Source organism: Centruroides vittatus, unplaced genomic scaffold (genome assembly GCF_030686945.1).
Source record: "Centruroides vittatus isolate TY-2023 unplaced genomic scaffold, ASM3068694v2 scaffold_373, whole genome shotgun sequence".
NCBI lineage: Eukaryota > Metazoa > Arthropoda > Arachnida > Scorpiones > Buthidae > Centruroides > Centruroides vittatus.
Genome location: NW_027122704.1, coordinates 24,832 through 43,585, shown reverse-complemented (window position 1 = coordinate 43,585; position 18,754 = coordinate 24,832). Strand labels below are relative to the sequence as shown.

The window sequence follows — 18,754 nt, the reverse complement described above, 5'->3', positions numbered from 1 at the left end:
TTCCCTCCTTATGTGACCTCCCTCCAAGATTAAATCCCGAGTGAGCCACTAAATAAACGTACTTTAAATGACAATTCTATATTCCTATGACAATTTTTATCATAAAAAGAAAACGCAAATTTACCTCTAATTAACTCGATTTATTAATTATCTCTAATGTTAATTATTTAAAGAAGAAATTCAAGTGGTTCATCCCATACTTAATTTGCAGTTTTAACGATTCATAAGCGGAGAGATGAGAAATGAAAGCTGATAAATTAAATTTTCATTTAGTTTGCCCTAATTCGATTCCGTTTCATCCACAGTAGGCTTACATATTCTATATAAAGAAGACATAAATGTTAAAATTAGAGAAGTTTGCGAGATATGTAAACATGTGTTAACTCATTAACTGCTTGATTGATGATGTAGACTATAATCTGCTTATAGAGAAAACGGGCAGATACATAGTTTATTCTAAATTTAGAAGATTTTAACACGTTTACCGATCTCGTCAAGGGTGTTTTTTTCGAGAACATTTAGGCCTACATTCAATTAGTTATCACTGAGATCTCAAAATAGGTCATTCTAATGTTGTGAGTGCTCCTACTTACACGACACAATGGATTGGGCAATACTTATGATATTTATGCACTATTCACTAAATAATTTACTATTAAAGTAGGGACATTTTTACTTTCTGCAAACAGTAGGCTATAACAGAGGCTTAGGAAGGCCACTTGGCTAGGAACTTATATTTATGTGGGTTTCAATTTCCATTGTATATTAAAAATAAACTCATCAATTATTGTTAAATTTTACGTTTTTAAAAAATATAATATACATTTCATAACGCTGTTCTTTAATGCTTGAGGCCTGAAGAAAGTTAAGTAACACGGGCCTTTTTTGATTGGCGAAAGGCCTTTGCCTATTTTAATATGTTTAAATCTACAATATCAATATTATTATTTGATAAATAAGATAAAATGTGACGTTTAATGGTAGATAAGGCAAGGTTAAGCTGTTTTATTTTCAAAAATATAACTTACTTATTGTCTTCCTTTGTCTATTGTCTGCATAACTTTTCTGTTTTTTATACAGAATTAGCACCTTCTGTGTTCTAAAATAGGTACAGGCTTTATTTTAAAGACAATTCTAAATATAGAATTTTGTTTTTATGTACACTATCTTTTAAAATAGTGTGTTTTAATCTTTAATATTGGAAATAATCTAAAAGTCTATTAAACAACTGAAATATCTGGCAAAATTTCAGAATTAGAAAACAAAATAATTAAGTCACGAAATACTAGGATTGTTCAAATTAAATACATCATCAATCCTTCTTAACAATAAGCTATGTAGATGACAATTCAGATAGGCAAAGTCGTTAACAACTACTTTCAAATTTCAACACAGTTTTCAGTCCTGCTTGTTCTTTTTTTTCCAGTAGAATAAATGGTTTTAGCCTTATAAAAAATTGCATTTCTTTATTATGGATTAAATTCAAAAATCATTTAGTTTATGTGATATTTAGGTTTATAAACCTTGTGTGTGTTTATATACACAGTAAGTATATGAAGTATTGTAGCAAGTGATGTAAATAATATGTATTATATTAAATGAAGTTTTTCTTGATGAATAAAGATAGTTTAAATTGATTATATATATATATATATATATAATACATATTTAATGCATTCGAAAATGGATAGATGGCCTTCACTTTTGATTGTCAGCGATGTCCAAATGCGGCCGAAAAATGTAATTGACACATCACTTATATCAATAGGCCTACTATTTTACATATACATAAAACGTTTTTGGTCCGCATATTTTGGACTTAAGCACAATTTGGCCCGCCAGTTGAATAGTTTGGGCTAAGCCAGGTGTGGTCTTCAAATCACACGCAGCCTTTGATAATTCAAATATAGTCCAATTAAATATAAAATGATATTGGCTTAATTCATATGAATTTTTAATTAGTAAAATGTACATTCTGATTTTTTTTCCAGTAAGGAGGTCTGTTTAAATGTTATATGTATGTAGAAAATGTGCATTTATATAAGCAGAAATACAATATGTAATCGTAAAAAAGTTTACCATCTCTACCTAATCATTAATTCTTTTCTCTTTATATATATTTACTTATACACATAAAGGAATTATACTGTATACATAATATACATATTATATGTATAGCGTATATTTTAAATTTCAGTCAAAACTTACGGGATGATCGTAAATTAATTATACATATTTTTAACATATTAAATTAGATAATAATCAAACACACATTTTAAATTATATTTAAAATATAAAAATCTAAAGACATAAATACTTTAAAATGTATTTAAATTATGAAACGAGCTGCAATTGTATCTATAAAGGCAGAAAATCCATACAAATTCACTCGAGCTCCTTAGAATTGAGTACCAAAGGTCCTACATATCTTTTACTCCATAGGAATCAAAATTATCTCTTTTTTTTTTCATAAGGTATAACGCACTATTAGTGAATTTTTGATCATTCTATGTTATTCTGTCTCTTCTCAATTAAAAAATGCAGGAAAGGTCGAGGGAGTGCGAAGATCAAGGGGTCGTGTGACGTATTTCGATTCGGGTCGGACTTAATCACGATTTTATTCGTTATTATCATTTACGATTTATTATAAAACGCATCCCTACCCTCAAAATTAAACTTTTTACCATTATATAATAATTAATTAAATAAAAATAAGTTTCAAAAACGTCATAGAAGATGGCGCCACATTTAGTTTTAAAAGTCGTAACTGGGAAAGAAATGCTATGTGTTGCAACTATCACCCACTTAGCAATTCACCCAGGCCGTGTGTTGCAGAAATGTAACATACACTATACATTGAAATCTGAGCTGTTTTACTTCGAAACAATTTCCTATTTATATAAACGTAACATGTATAGTTAAAGCATGTCCTGTGGTAATAGAAATTCCACTTGGTCCAGTAAATTTGGATTTTCTAATATTTTTCTTCCAAAGTGAATATGAATAAGTACAATATCGTAAGCGGCCGGATGGCCGAGCGGTCAAGGTGGCAGCCTACCGCTCTGGGGACCCGGAATCGAATCCGAACGGGTCGAAAAATCCCCAGAAATTTTTCGGGGGGTGGTCCGTTCGGATATGTCGGGCCCCGTCCCTCACCACCCGGTCGGCCCATTGTGGGCCTGGCCGAACCCATAATGGGCCTACTATAAGAGGCCCTTTTAGTGGCCACAGGGCGGAAAGAGTTTAAAAAAAAGTACAATATCGTAAAAAATATAAAACACAAAGACAAATATTCAAGAAACAAATTTCATTTTCTCTCAGTGAACGTAAACCGTAAAAAAAGAAAAAAAAAAGTAAATATGTTATTTCAGTAATTATTCTATTTCTCTTGGGCTTACGAAATCTATCTTTAAGGGTAAAAATAATAGCATGTTAAACCAGCGGCGTAGCTAGCATGGGTGGCACCCGGTGCGGATATCGTGGTGTCACCCAAGAATGAAAACTGTTAAATTAATAAAAATCCGATAAACGTAAAGTATGATTCTATTTAATTAATACAAATAAGTCATTAATTATCAATTTACAATATTATGATAATAATAGTACAGTTTTATTAAACATTCTTTCACGTTGATGTACGAAAGTGACAGTTGAGTATGGCAAAAGAAGAATGAGAGTAGAATTAATATACTCTCATATACATATAATGTACAAACACTTAAAAGCTCTTCTTTCTAGCTTTAACAGCTGCAAACTCGGAAATCATATCTTCAAAATTTATATTTTGTGTTGACTCGCGTTCTATTGTTGATTCTCGTTTATTTTTTTTGCGGTCGGGTGTCATCCCTAAACGGTTGACACCCGGTGCGGGCCGCCCCTGCCGCTCCCTCCTAGCTACGCCACTGTGTTAAACTTGTTAATGTAAATAGATTTCACATTTACAATTAATGAAATTTCGATACGTGGGTGACACTCAAATGACGTAAAATCACAGTGAAATCTGTTTAAATTACAATTAACAGGTTTAACATGCTATAATATTGGAAACGATACTGCTAATGCGTTTCCAATATTATAGCATGTTAAACCCTGCAATCACTGTAAATTGTATACATTGCTGAAGTGTAGACGGATTCTACGTACCGTTTATTCGGACAGTATGAAACCAGCGGCAATCGGACCTCCAAAAGAAAGTAAAATAACTGCCAATTTCGGTTGCCAACCTTCCAAGAAAAAATTATCGTGTTTGCCCCTTGAAATTATCGAACATCCATCTCGATTGGTTACACTTACACAGTCTCGCCTAGAAATATAAACTAGATTATCGTATGTCAGAATCTCAAACTTTTTATCTGCTTACAACAAAAAAATTTGTAGACTTTATTCTACAATGAATATTTTTCGAAATTTTTACGAGTTTTTCACTATTTACCTGATAATATAAGGTGCGAAACAAACTTCTAAATGGGCATAATCTAATATTTACTTCTTTTTCATGCACGTTTTTGACGTGTCAACGCATTAAGCGCCACAAAAATAAATCGTAAAATATTACCCTGGGCCATGCGTTTTATTTGAACAAAATAGCGCAGATATGATCGCTATTTAATACAGTTTTATCTGCATTGTTAAGAAGGCATTTTTTCCCTCAATTTTACTCATGCTATTTTGTATACTTATCAGCTTCTCAACTCAACGAAACCTACCAAATTCGAGGTTGCCTAAACGGTCCGATATAAGTCTAAGAGAAAATAGAATAATCACTAAAATAATATACATATTTTTTTCTATTTTTTACGGTTTACGTTCACTGAGAGAAAATGAAGTTTGTTTCTGGAATATTTGTTCTTGTGTTTTATATTTTTATGATATTGTACTTATTCAAATTCATTTTGCAAGAAAAATATTAGAAAAGCCAAATTTACTGGACCAAGTGGAATTTCTATTCCCACAGGACATGCTTTAACTATACATGTTACGTTTATTATAATATAAATAAAAAACGAAAATTGGCTAAAAATATTATGAAAATTAATACATCTTAAGTGATAACCTTTAATAGATTAGACAATAACCTCAGAAAATTGAATATGATTTTATATTGACCCCCCACTGAAGAATATGCTAATGAGCATCACCGTGCAAGAAACGTAGCAGACAGAGAATAATACAACAGATAAGAAATGAAGAAATACTTTCAATAATTTGAAGATTAAATGACTACATTGACATTACTTAAGTATGTAGAATTTATCTTTATAACGCGATAAAAATGATAATTCAAAAGAAACATTATAAACATTTTAACAGGATGTGAAATATGCTGTGCTAATATAGTGTTAACTGTATACTTCCATCATTTTTTATGATTCAAACGAAAACCAACAAAATGGATTACTCGAGGTATGTCAACGGTGAATATAAGAAGTTATAATGTCATAATAAAAAAAATTAGTTAATGTTATATAATTGTTAAAGCAGATATGCAAGTGTATGAATGTAAGTTACATACGTGTTAGGTATGCGTGAAACCTCATACAGTTTACAGAATCCGTGATAAAAAAGGTATGCCTGTTAGATGATTAATTTGTATCTCTTTTTTAATGTATAGTATGTAAAAATCTTTGTTTTTAACAATTTTAGTTGACTGAAGAGGGGCGTATTAGGCCCGCAACGCGAAATGTATATGCGTATCAACTAAAATAAAGATAAAAGGAAGCCAAGTGATCGCTAAATTACACCGCACTGTGTGTGACAAACAACAATAGAAACACGACACGGTTTCAAGTTATCAAAAAAAAAAAAAAAAAAAAAAAGTTACGTTTATATAAATAGGAAATTGCTTCGAAGTAAAACAGCTCAGATTTCAATGTATAGTGTATGTTACATTTCTGCAACACACGGCCTGGGTGAATTGCGAAGTGTTTTGATAGTTGCAACACATGGCATTTTTTTCCCGGCTACAATGAAAACTGAATTTGGCGCCATCTGTTACGAGTTTTTAAAACTGTTTTAACAAACTTAATTACTATTAAATGAAAAAAACTTTACTTTTGAGGGCAGGGATGTATTTTATTAAAAATATCGTAAATACCAATAACGAATAAAATCGTCATTAAATCCTATTCGAGATATGACACACGAGGCCTGAGTACTGATCTCTGGTTATCCATAACAGGTTTAAAAATTGCGTGTATAATATGGAAATCGTAAATATCCAAAATGATTGTAAAATATAAATAAATCTTTGTAGAATCTCAAATTTATTATCGTTATTAAGTCAATCATTACAAATATTTATAAATTTTCTTTTAACATGTTTTATTTGTCATTAATTAATTAATCCGTTACAAAAGTATAAATTTTTAAAATAAATCTTATAAACTATTAATAAACCAAAAAGAATTTAATCAGAAATTATTTTGTATCACAATCAAAATTATTAAAATAAAAAGCGGAAAATGACGATGGAAGTAGTATTATTTAAATTACAGTTACTTTAATTTTTTTTTTTTTTTTTAACTTTTTACACACAAGTAGGTGCACAGGCAGACACTAAACTTTTCTACATCGCTCAGATTGCGGTTCAATAAAGAAAATTGAATAGCCTTACAACTTTCAGTTTATTTGGTAACACTAAATAAATTGAAAACTGTTTTTAATTTATGCAATATTTTCAGTCACTTACGGAAAAAGAAAAATTTTCACCCTTTAAAACCTGGAAATCTCAACGATATTGAACATTAAATATTGCAGATACCCCGTTTATATCTTCAACGTTTCGGTTGAGTTTATAAGTGTTGTTATCGATACATTTCTCGTTTTCTACATACAAATTTATAGGCATATAATGTAATAATAACTTATAACAAAAATTTAAAAATTGTTTAAATTTCATTATTCTTATTCAATAAAATAAAAGACTTTAAAAAATGAGTTTAATTGATTTATTTAATTTATCGCAATTCATGTAACAATTCTATTGACAACTAACAGATGAGACAGGCGTTACTCGAACAAGAAATAGCAACAGCAAAAATTAAGATTATCGAATTATTTTGTATTTATAAACCTTCTATTATATTATTGTTTTTCATTTATATTTACAAAGGTTATCTTACGTAAGAATTTATCATATCAAGTGCCCAAACTAACGCGTTTTAAGTCCTTTAAATTGTATACGGTAGAAGAAAAAACGATGTTAAAAAGTGTTAGATTGGGCGCTCGATGTGATAAAGTCTAACGTAACATAAGCTTTATAGTTATACAGCCGATCTTATCCGATTTCTCCGGATGCAAGAATTAGTTTCCATGTTCCGAGACTAATTAGAGAGTCTTTAAATGAGGTCTAAAAATATGTTCTATTTTCCGCAAAAACGCAAAAATACGCCACAAAAATAGTACAGTGAAAACCGAGTTTTTCAGGGTAATCCTTAACTCGCTCTCTTTCCAGCATCGAGAATTTCGAGAAACCCTTCTTAGTTTACATTTTCATGGCGTGCTCTGTTCATCCAATTTCAATTTTCAACTCCTGACGGTTTGCGCTCTGCGCTCATTATTATTATTATTATTACCATCAACTTTTCTCGATTATATTATAAAATTCTAGGATATTTGTATGTTTTTATAACAATTACAAAAATCTATACAATATTATCATTAATTATGGCTTTATACGCTATAACTTATCAAAGCTTCGACCACAATTAAAATTTAAATGATAAAATATTCTATAAAAATTGATTAGGAATAATTTGTTTGATTATTCTATTAATATTTTATAAAGACTTTTTAAACGAAGGTGCAAATTTAAAAATAAGAAGTTCCCGGAAAATATTGAGAATATTGAATGCAGCATACCAAATGATGTCACAAAACCAATTACCGCTTGTATGATTCGTAAGATTGATTGTTCTTACGGCATTTCTGACGTATTTATCTCTATCGAGGATTAATATTTTATACAACTCGATATGTTTCAAACCTATACTCCGTTCCTGAGTCATTCTAGTCCAAACCCCAAAAGGAGTAACAGATTGAAAACTCACATTTTTCCATTTATATTCGTAAGACAATGCTCGAGTGAAACGATCGGAAAACGCTTTACACGCCGAATACACGCTTAAAAATGGCAAAGGTATTACGGAGCACGCTGACGAAACAGTAACGACGGCGGCTCTTTTTCTGGATAACATCGAAGGTAAAAACAATCGAGTCATGTGAACCACCGCTTTGATGTTTAATTCTATCAATAAATTCACATCCTTTTCACTCAGGTCTAGTAAACGACACGGAACGTCACCCAGAACACCGGCACAGTTGACTACAATGCCAACATCCGTATCCTTCAGACTACTGAAGACGTATTTGAAGGCATTATCCTGGCTGAGATCGGCGTGAATATAGCGACATTCTACTCCGTATTGTGTTGTAATTTCTTCGGCGGCAGCCTTCAGAGCCTGCAATTCGTTGCTTACGATTACAATGTTTAAACCTCGTTCTGCCAGTTCGTTAGCGTAGCCTCTTCCTATTCCCGAACTTCCTCCCGTGACCACGGCCCACGGTCCGAATTCCTTCAAATCCGAGGTGCATAGAGAGAAGAGATGTATCCTTAGCACGTTGACAAACTTCCATATTAACGTCGAGACAAAGAGAATTGTACAGAATATACCAAAATAAGCCAAAATGCAACTTTGTTCTATGGCTTCGAACATGGTTTAGTCTTTCTGATGTATCGGAACAGACTTTGATCCGTTTCCATGTTTAGTAACTGATCTGTGATATATAATTTTCTATCGAGTTTATTCGTGTGTCGAAGATAAATATTAAAGATCGCAGACTTGATTATTATTAACTTTAACAAAAATATTTATTAATGCTCTCATATTGAGTACAGGAAGTTTAAAGTTCAATTTAAAGCTATAATTTCTATAATTTAAAATAATATGCATTTCGGGCTTAACGCCGCTCTTCAGTCCTACTTTATTAAATACGTCGGCAAAAAATTATGTAAGAATGTATTAAATTATATTTAACATCTACTAAATAAAGATGGGAATAAAGCCAAGTGTTTAATTAAAACTCAACTTTGGGTTCATAGTCCAACCATTTAACATACGCTTACAAAAGTTTTCTCAAAAATATAATTATCTAAAAAATATCATAGCGACAGCAGGATAACTATTTATTAAAACCTTTGAATAAAATAAGTAAAACAGAAAAAAGTTATAAAATTAATATTAATAAAAAGTAAATAAATAAATGCAGTAAAAATATTAAAATAGTAAGACAATATACCTGTAGAAATAAAATTATTATTATTTTTAAATCGTATAAACCCATGGGTTAGTCAGTTATAAACAAAAGTTTTACTCTTATATCTTTTCGTAATTGCACAGTTTTCTTGTTCTGTCAACAACTGGAACTTTCGTCAGTATTATCTTTAAAATTCTCTGATCAAAAATAATTTTTCAGACAATAACATTATCAACCAAAATAAATAATAGAACCATAAATACGTGTAATTTTCAAAGTGTTAATGTTAATTGTAATTACTGTATATCAATTAATGACTTTTTCCTAATTCTTTACGATTACAATTAAATTAAATATCATTAAAACTTAAAAACTAATTTAAAGAAGAAAAAAGTCAACAGAAGTTCTTTAACGTTATTCTAAATAATCATAAAACAAAAATTAAAATAATTTCGAAGGAGAATCAAATTTTCTCTCAAATTCGTTTGTACATTTATTACTAATTTCAATAGTTCAAGGTCTTAAAGTTTTAATCTTCTCGATACCCGTTCTTTCGACGTTCTAAACGTAAATTTATCATTAGGAAAATTTTTATAAAATTAAAAACCTAATTTACAGAGATTAAGAAAATTAATAAAAAAAACAAAAAAATTGTTGAAAACAACAAAGTCGGTTTATATTTTACCCAGTTAATTGTATTGTAAAAAATACACGAAAAATAATTTCAATCTTGTTGAGGAGAAAATTCTTTAAACTTTAAAACGTTGTAAAAGTTATAAATTAATCCACAAAAAAGTCATCTTCGAGAGAAGGCAACTCCGAGAACACTTCGGCTACCAAAATCGATTACAAGAAATATCCGTAAAGAAGTTTGAAAAACAGAAGAATCGACAATTAAATCTGTTGTTGGGAAAAAGGTAAAGCGATTAGTTTTATGTCTAAACAGATTAAAAATATCCAAAAATAGGTTAAATAATAAAAATTTAAATAAAAAATTAGAATTACAAACTGTTAATAATGCGAAATATATAAGGAATAAAATATTAAGTTGATAAAAATATTTAATCGCTAGTCAGCATAAGAAAAAAGTAAATGGCAAGAAAACCTCAACCAGTCTGGAAGAAACATACCAGATTACCATAGAAGTTTGTCTTACGGCGTAAGTTTGAATTTCCTCTTTTGTAACACAGAGATAGATACTATAGCAGATACAGAATATGAGATGTTTCAGAGTAAACTTACAAAAGAAGAAAAAGAAGAAATTAAAATAAAGATTAATGAAGATTTAAAGAATGATTTTAGTATGGATTATAGAGCGAAATATTATATAGGTAAATACAATAGAATTGAAAAATTTCTTAAATAACCTTTGTTTAATTAAAGCTGATAAATCATATTCTGTAGTAATTACGAATTTAAAAGATCTGGACAAAAGAAACAGGAAATTATATTACAGGAAAACTTTGAAGAGATTGGAAGAGATCCGTTTATGGAAATACACAAAAAGCTTTCTACAAAACTGAAAAGATTAGTGAACGAAAAACACATCACAACGCATCAAAGTAAAAAATCTTCCCGAAAAATTTTGTAAAAATTCTTAAGATGAATATTACAATAAAGACACACAAGCAAAATAAATGAAAGCCAATTATCGATTTCAAATATACATTACTGTACAATTTAGAAACATTTCTTAAAAAGTCATTACAGACAGAGCCGTAACTAGGGTTTTGGACGCCTATGGCCAAGAATAAAAATGGCGCCTTTTTAATTTTTATTATTAAAAATATAATTATTTTATTCTAAAAAAAGCTATTGTAAAAAAATTATCTAATGACATTCAAAATACTATATAAATACTAGCTGACCCGGCCACACGTTGTTGTGGCTCAAAATGTATCTATTATAAATGTATAACACTTCCCCCGGGGGGAATTTCAAAAAATCCCTTTTCAGTGTACATTCTCTTGACGTACCCTATTAAAACGCAATCAAAAACGCATCTAAAATAGTATAATAAAAGCCGAGTTCTTCACATTAAGCCTTAATCCCGTCACTTTTCCCGCTGGGGAATATGGAAAAATCCCTTTTTAGTGTATATTCTGTTGACGTAACCTATTAAAACGCAATTAAAAACGCAAAAAACCGCATGTAAAATAGTATAATAGAAGCCGAGTTCTTCACGGTAAGCCTTAATCCCGTCCATCTCCCCCCACTGGGGGGAATTTCGACATGTATATTATATAAAAACACGTGCGTATTCGAATGCAACGTTGTGTCAAAATTTCAAAGGAATCGGTAGGAACAAACGAACGAATAGATATAAATATAAATAGAATCGAATAGAATACGAATAGAATATAAATAGATAGATAGAAAATGATCTGCTTAGGTCCATTCTCACAGAAAAGCATAATGCCTCACAGAAAAGCAAACTTAGGTCGTCGGAAGTTAGCGCCATCTGTTGGACATAAAAGCCTTAATCCATATATAAATATATTTTTGAAAGGGGGAAATGGTGTAGGGGTATGAAAAATAAATAGTAGCCGATTCTCAGACCTACTGAATATGCATATGAAATTTGGTAGAAATCAGTAAAGCCGTTTCGGAGGAGTACGGTAACAAAAATTGTGACACGACAATTTTATATATAAGATAAATATAAAAAATTTTTTGTGTTATTAATTTTGAATACATATTATTCCGAAACCTTCTCGTTGGCGCCTTTATTAAATCGGCACCTATGGTGGGGGCCACATTGGCCATACCCTAGTTACGGCTCTGATTACAGATAATACCAAATTCAAAATACAGTATTAAAAACGCTGATCAATTAATAGTTAAATTGGAAAAAGGAAAAATCCGGCCAGAACATAGATTATTGGGTTTGGATATAACATCAATGTATCCTTCTTCCATCGATTACAATATGATAGAACGATGCTTATGTAAGTACCAAGTCCCAGAATATTTGAGAGAGAGCCGATTAATTTCACATTGGTTAATAATTATTATTAATAAAAAATGTTTAAAAAACCAATGGAGTCAGATAATCTGTCATTACCCAATTGTACTACAGTAGAGCGTCGAAAATTGGAGTCAATTGGGGACTGGGGTTGTTCCAATTAGTCATTTGTTCCGATTTCCGACTTTGTACGAAAAAATATATTAACCTGTCCGATGTTCAAATTTTTCTCCGTTGCGTGTCGCTTCGTGTTGAATTTTCGTCGATTTTAAGCCTAACGAAAATTTTTTAATAATAATCGAGGCTATCGTATCGTTAAAAAATTATTTCTGCATTTTGTACAAACAAAATAAATATATCGAAGAATATAAAAAACATGAAAATTATTCTTTAGAAGTAAATCTAGTATCAAAAACGTTCGATTCAGCACGACACAGTCCGACTGAAAATCGTTCCGATTTCCGGCCATTTCGATTACCGACGTTCCGATTAACGACGCTCTACTGTATTCACCAATACACGGAAAAATAATTCTCCTTTCTTCTCTGACTTTTGGAGGCTAAAAAATCCCAAATCTTTAATCCATTCACTCAAAGTGGAAAGAAGATTGGTATAAAAACAAAAGGACCAACAGCTTAACTTTAAGAGAAAAATAAATTTTATTATTTTACATTATACTTAACCCCAAATGCATTTCGCCTTTATTGGCCTCTTCGGTAGGGTTTGTTACAACCAGAATGCGATACAGATTATCCATTAGAAGACAAGTACACTCTATTAACACAAGTACAACTGTTATGTATAATCAACTCTTTTTGGCATTCCACAGGTATCACGCCATTATTTAAATTTATAACATTATTTTGCTTAATGATCGCGAAATGTTCTTTAAATTTTCTTTTTATTATATTTTTTCCTTATTTAATATCTTTTTATTATTAATGTCAACCTGACAATTATTCGCGTGACAATGTAAAAACACAGGAGATGTATTATTTTTAAGTCTTGTTGCAGCCAAACGTTCCGATATCCTCACTTTCGGTTTCCTCTTTGTTTCCCCATCGTCAAAAATATGGAAGCTCCACGGGGTCGGTAAGAAGCCCAAGATATAAATATTGACTGTAAAATGAATATTTTGGATAGCAAATAAGAACTATGTTCGACAATTTTAAACGCTTGTATGCATGGCAGATTCGAAATATGATAATGTTGACTGATGAGGGGCTCTATGCCCGAAACATGCAAATGGCACGTATCAACTAAATAAAGATGGAAATAAAGCCAAGTGTTTAATTAAAGCTCAACTTTGGATTCATAGTCCAACAATTAATATAATAATTAAACAAATTATTCCTAATCAATTTTTATAGAATATTTTATTATTTAAATTTTAATCGTGGTCGAAGCTTTGATAGTTTATAGTGTATAAAATCAGAATTAATGATAATATATATGTATCATATAAATTTGATAAATTTCTTTCGTATATAAACTGATAGAAAATAGAAATATAAATTGTGTTATTTTGCTTTAAGGAAAATCGTTCCGTTTACATTATGTTGATTTTAAAACGTTTTAAATTCTTATAATAAAGGGTTTCGTATATGCTTATTCACAATTCCTTACGTAAGCGCAGAATTAAAAACTTGACCAATTATCATTCATTTTATTTATTAAAAATTAACATACATTGTGAGGCCCGGAAATAGCCCCCCAAAGGGGATATGTACAAGTTTGTTAAGTCAAACCGCAAGATTATAACTTTTATAAGTGTCGAGTCGGCGACACCGGACTTTGATGTCGACGCTCATAAAGAGTAACGGGAAAAACAAAATTTTAGGTAAAGAAAATTTAGAAAGAAAAATATTAAAAATTTAAGACGCAGTTTAGAAAGCAAAACGAAACTAGAAAGAAAAAAATATCAAAATGAGCGTAGGTGTCATAGTCAACGATTAAACGCGATCATAGTCTAAAAGACGGTGTCGGGTAAACCTTCTCTTGTCGACCTTTCCTGCGACCTAACGAAGCTCCATTTACACCTGGAGACAGGTGGGATACCAATTGGGAAGCGAGGAGGAGAAGAGTTAGCCAATTAGCGATGATTCGATCCCGAGAAAATTATAAAGCCTCCGATGTCAAGGACAGAAGGGCTTCCTCTAGACTACCTGTTGTGTTCATTTACCTCCAATAGTGGTGTTTCCGTTCATCTTTTGTGCACTGTCTCTTCAGAATTTCGAACTTTTTAACTCGACGTTGCTACGGGGCCCCTCCAGCGTAGGACCAGACCGAAACCGAAAACAACCTAAAGCTCTGAACTCAAGGACCATTGCTAAATTTATGTAAGCATTTTCGACTAAAATAAACGGTTTCTATGTGAAACGCTTGTTTTTCTGCCTCCTCAAAACCGCCACCCACATGCGAATAGCCCTTAGCCATCCCGACGGTTGGAATAAAAAACTCCCCCCATTTCGGCGAACTTACAACATAAAATTACGAAACAGTGATACATATGAATAAAAAAGTAACGAGGAATCTAGAAATCTCTTTGATTTCAACGAATAACTTCTCTTATAGATGATCACTTGTTCATAATTACGACCGTTTTGATACTTGTAAGTTACATTAATAATACAATTTGTGTTCTTGTTTTATTCATGCAGTGTTTGTTTCCATAACTATAATATTAATTGAATGATAAACAATTTCTGGGTGTATTTCTGCATCATGTTGTCACGGTCGGTCACTTGATTACGGCTGTTTACCTTCGCAAAAGTAGTTTTATTTTACTGTCGTACGTAGCAAAATATTTGCTATAAAAAGTTGTTGTTACAAATATATTAAGAGATTTTATGTAAATAAATTCAAGACTTATAAAATTTCTCTGTGTGCATTTTTTGTGTAAATACATTACCTTCACAGGTAAAATAAAACTCTATTATCTGTCATTCTTTTAACTGTCAAACTTATTGTATTTTACTGTATTGATTGCTAGTACTGCATTGAATTTTGTTGTATGCAAGCCTCTATTTCTGAAACTTACTGTATGCGAGGTAAGGTGCTGCATGTAAATATTACACTGTACAGTAAATAAACTGTTAATTTATATATAACATTATGTATTAATTGTGGATTATAAATGAACTTTTCTGTACCGGTATTTCATATCCTTCACGGCCTCGGATAACAAATTTTGTATTTTTTTTACTACATTTATTACTGCATGCAAATTAAGTCGACGGCATTTAATTAAACATAGTTTTTTGTTACTTTTTCGCTTACCTGTAAGAGTTCTTACTTAGACGCCATTTTATTCAAATAGGAATAGTTTCTTTCACATTGAAGTTAAATAATAATCATTTCGGAGTGTTTTATCGTTTTAAACTTTTCTCTTTTATAAATTACAATGTAAGGAAATTCGCCTTGAGTAATGCGGAATCACGGTTAATTAGGGGTTTTTTTTAGAAAGTAATTCGTAATCATTCATCTCACAGTCTGAATAATCCGAATAAAAAATCAAAAAATAAGCTTCTGTATATTTAAAATAAATACATTTTTCAAGTTATTTCAAGGGTCTTAGCATTGCACTTGATAGTAAACTTACTTTTTGCTTTCATATTGAAAGTTTATGAAGTTTTCTATCCATCTCATATTTTTCGACAATACTCATAAATCTACGTTAAGAATACTTTTTACACACATTTTTAAATATCAAAAAGACAAAAGGCATTGGTACCATTCTATTCGTGCAAAATATTATTATTCATATATTAGTTCGACTCAACTATATCTTATTTTGTTCCTATACTTTTAATTGTTTCTAAAGTTACTTTTTCGTTACTTTATTGTTTATATTATTTCTGTACCCCTAAACTGTAAGGTACTGTACCTAGGCCTGGGTCTCACGTCGCGAATTATGAATAAGCACTTATGAAACACTTTATATTGATTTTAAAGAATTTTACAAATCTTCTAAATAATGTAGGTGAAACGATTTTCCTTGACGAAAAATAACACAATTTATATGCAAAGAAATTATTTATCTATTTTACAAAAAAAATTATTTGCTGTGTTAGCAACGTAACGTCTTTTCTCACGTCATGTTCTTATTTTCCAATCAAATTTATATGAATTTTGTAAAAAAATATGACCAGAACCAAAGCAGTTTACCTTGGCAGAACATAACATATTACGATAATAAATGAACGATGTGTGCAAGCGAGTGTCTTCTGATATCTGTCGGTATTATTTTCGTTACCTTCTCTACGATATGGATTTTGAAGGAGATTTTTCGGATGATAAAGCTCTATGTACTTCCAAAGTTTATTAAACAAGACCTTAAAAAATATGGAGAATGGGCTGTAATCACTGGTGGAAGCTCGGGTATAGGAAAACATACAGCTATTGAACTAGCAAAATTTGGTTTGAAGCTTATCCTTATTAGTAACGAATTAGAACAACTGCAGGAGACGGCGAAGGACATTGAGACAAACTTCGGACTGGAATGTTGTTACGTCTTGGCTGATTTGACTGGTGGAAAAGAGGTATACGACTATCTTTGGAGTAAAATCGAAGGTAAAGACGTTGGAATCTTTGTCAATTGTGCTGGAATTGCCGGTAGAGCACCGTGTTATTTTCTGGACGAAACCGAAAGTAACACCCTAGTAGAGATAGCTTTAAACGCAGAAACTGTAGTCAATATCACGTATCGAATGTCTAACTTGTACGCGAAGAAAAGTAAGATAATTATTATTAATGTTTCGTCGGCCGCTTCAATATTTCCATTACCTTATTTTGCTATTTATAGTAGTTGTAAAAGGTTCATGGATGTATTTAGCAAAGGGGTCAACGCGGAATTAATAGATAAAGGCATTAAGGTACAGTCACTCCTTCCATATTTTGTTCGCACTAGAATGATAAATAGAATGAAAAAGAATATGTTAATTCCGTCGTGTGAGAAATTCTGTCAAAATTGGATAAAATGTATTGGAAAGAATCAGAGTTACGCTGGTTATTGGTTACACGAAATTATGATTTATATTTTATCGTTCTGTCCGGGCTTTTTTCTCATTTACATGACAAAGAAACATGTTTATTGTTAAAACGAAGAAATACATCGCAATCAAGAAATAAGAAAAGAAATTGCATGTAATCCAATATATCATTATTAAGAATTTTTAGTTTATGTATAAAAATTAACGTATTAACCTGAAATTATGCTTAATAAAATGTTACAAGTTTTTGATTGTTGTTAATAATAATTATTAAACCCACGTAATTTACAACCGTAAATTTAGCGTACATTTTATTTAAAAATTTTATATTCAAAATATTTTAATGTATTTGTGAGAATTGTAGCTTGTTGTTACTTTTCTTCTAGAGTAAACAGTGTAGTTTTATGCGATATTTTCTATATAAAATTTTTATAAAAAACATTTATAACTTAATATGCCTCAATGTCCTTATTATAATCTTATTTCGTCCACTAGTACGTAATCTATTAGCAGGACTTATTAAACTTGCTGTAAGGATACTGCAACTGAGTTTCACAGATTATAAAATTATTGTTTTATTTAATTTACCTGGACACATACATTTTAATATTGCGTTTCGGACTTGTTCGTCCCTCATCAGCAAGTATTTATATGACACATTCTACATAATAATAAAAATATAATATCATAAGACAAAAAACACCTTCATGCTGAGAACGTTTAAATTTAATCAAAAACAAACGTTTTCGGCCCACTCCATGAGCCATCGTCAGGCTAACTACATTCGAATACAATTTCGAACAAGCAATTTCAAATTGAAATAAACTACAAAAAAGAACTCACGCGCTACGCTGGATAACGTAAACTAAAACTAATATAAACAACATAGAAAATAATAAAATAAAATATGTCAATGTTACATGTGTACATTGTAAAAATCTATAGTCTATAGTTCTCTAGGCAATCCTTTTGCCGTATCTAATGTATTCCTGTGACTTTTTTAATTAAAAACTTCCAAGCTGATGGTAAAATCGCCGCATCCTTGTAATTTAAGCATTTTTTGGTTAAGCCGGACTTATAAATTTCACATTTTTCGGTTGTAGCCGCAAGTGTCGGCGAATGTATCGGTGTTAAGATCCTGGCTTCATCCCATTTCACCACGGACCCCTCAGTCTGCGCCATTTTTGCTAACGTTGTTGTGCATTTACCCTTCGCCACGTCATATCTGTGTTCCTTAATCCTTTTACTTAGGCTTCTCGTCGTGACCCCGATGTATTCTTTATCAATCTTTAACTGGTCGTTGCTGTACGGTATCGAGTACACACCTGGTTGTTCACTCGGTCTAATTGCATCTTTGTCGTTCCTTAGTAGCCTATATATCGAGGGAGCTCTTTTGTATACAATAGTGCTGTTCATGCGGCCCGCAATACCTTCCATGACCGATGATAGACGTTTATTATACGTGAATTTCGTGATACCGTTTGTCAGATCCCGTTTTTTCTTGTTTACTTTAGGATTCCTGTAAGCGGCAATCAAACGTTCA

The 18,754-nt window shown here is 31.1% G+C and overlaps 2 protein-coding genes across 2 annotated transcripts; one reads left to right on the top strand and one right to left on the bottom strand.

Moving 5' to 3' along the window:
- Positions 1 to 7,778: 7,778 nt before the first annotated feature.
- Positions 7,779 to 8,714, bottom strand: LOC136988642 (hydroxysteroid dehydrogenase-like protein 1). The gene has a single exon (XM_067286552.1). It carries the CDS (start codon positions 8,712 to 8,714, stop codon positions 7,779 to 7,781), a length of 936 nt encoding a protein of 311 aa, XP_067142653.1.
- Positions 8,715 to 16,389: 7,675 nt separating this feature from the next.
- On the top strand, positions 16,390 to 17,457 carry LOC136988628 (very-long-chain 3-oxoacyl-CoA reductase-like). Its single transcript, XM_067286538.1, has one exon. The coding sequence runs from the start codon at positions 16,426 to 16,428 to the stop codon at positions 17,317 to 17,319; it is 894 nt and encodes a 297-aa protein (XP_067142639.1). The 5' UTR covers positions 16,390 to 16,425; the 3' UTR covers positions 17,320 to 17,457.
- Positions 17,458 to 18,754: the final 1,297 nt, after the last annotated feature.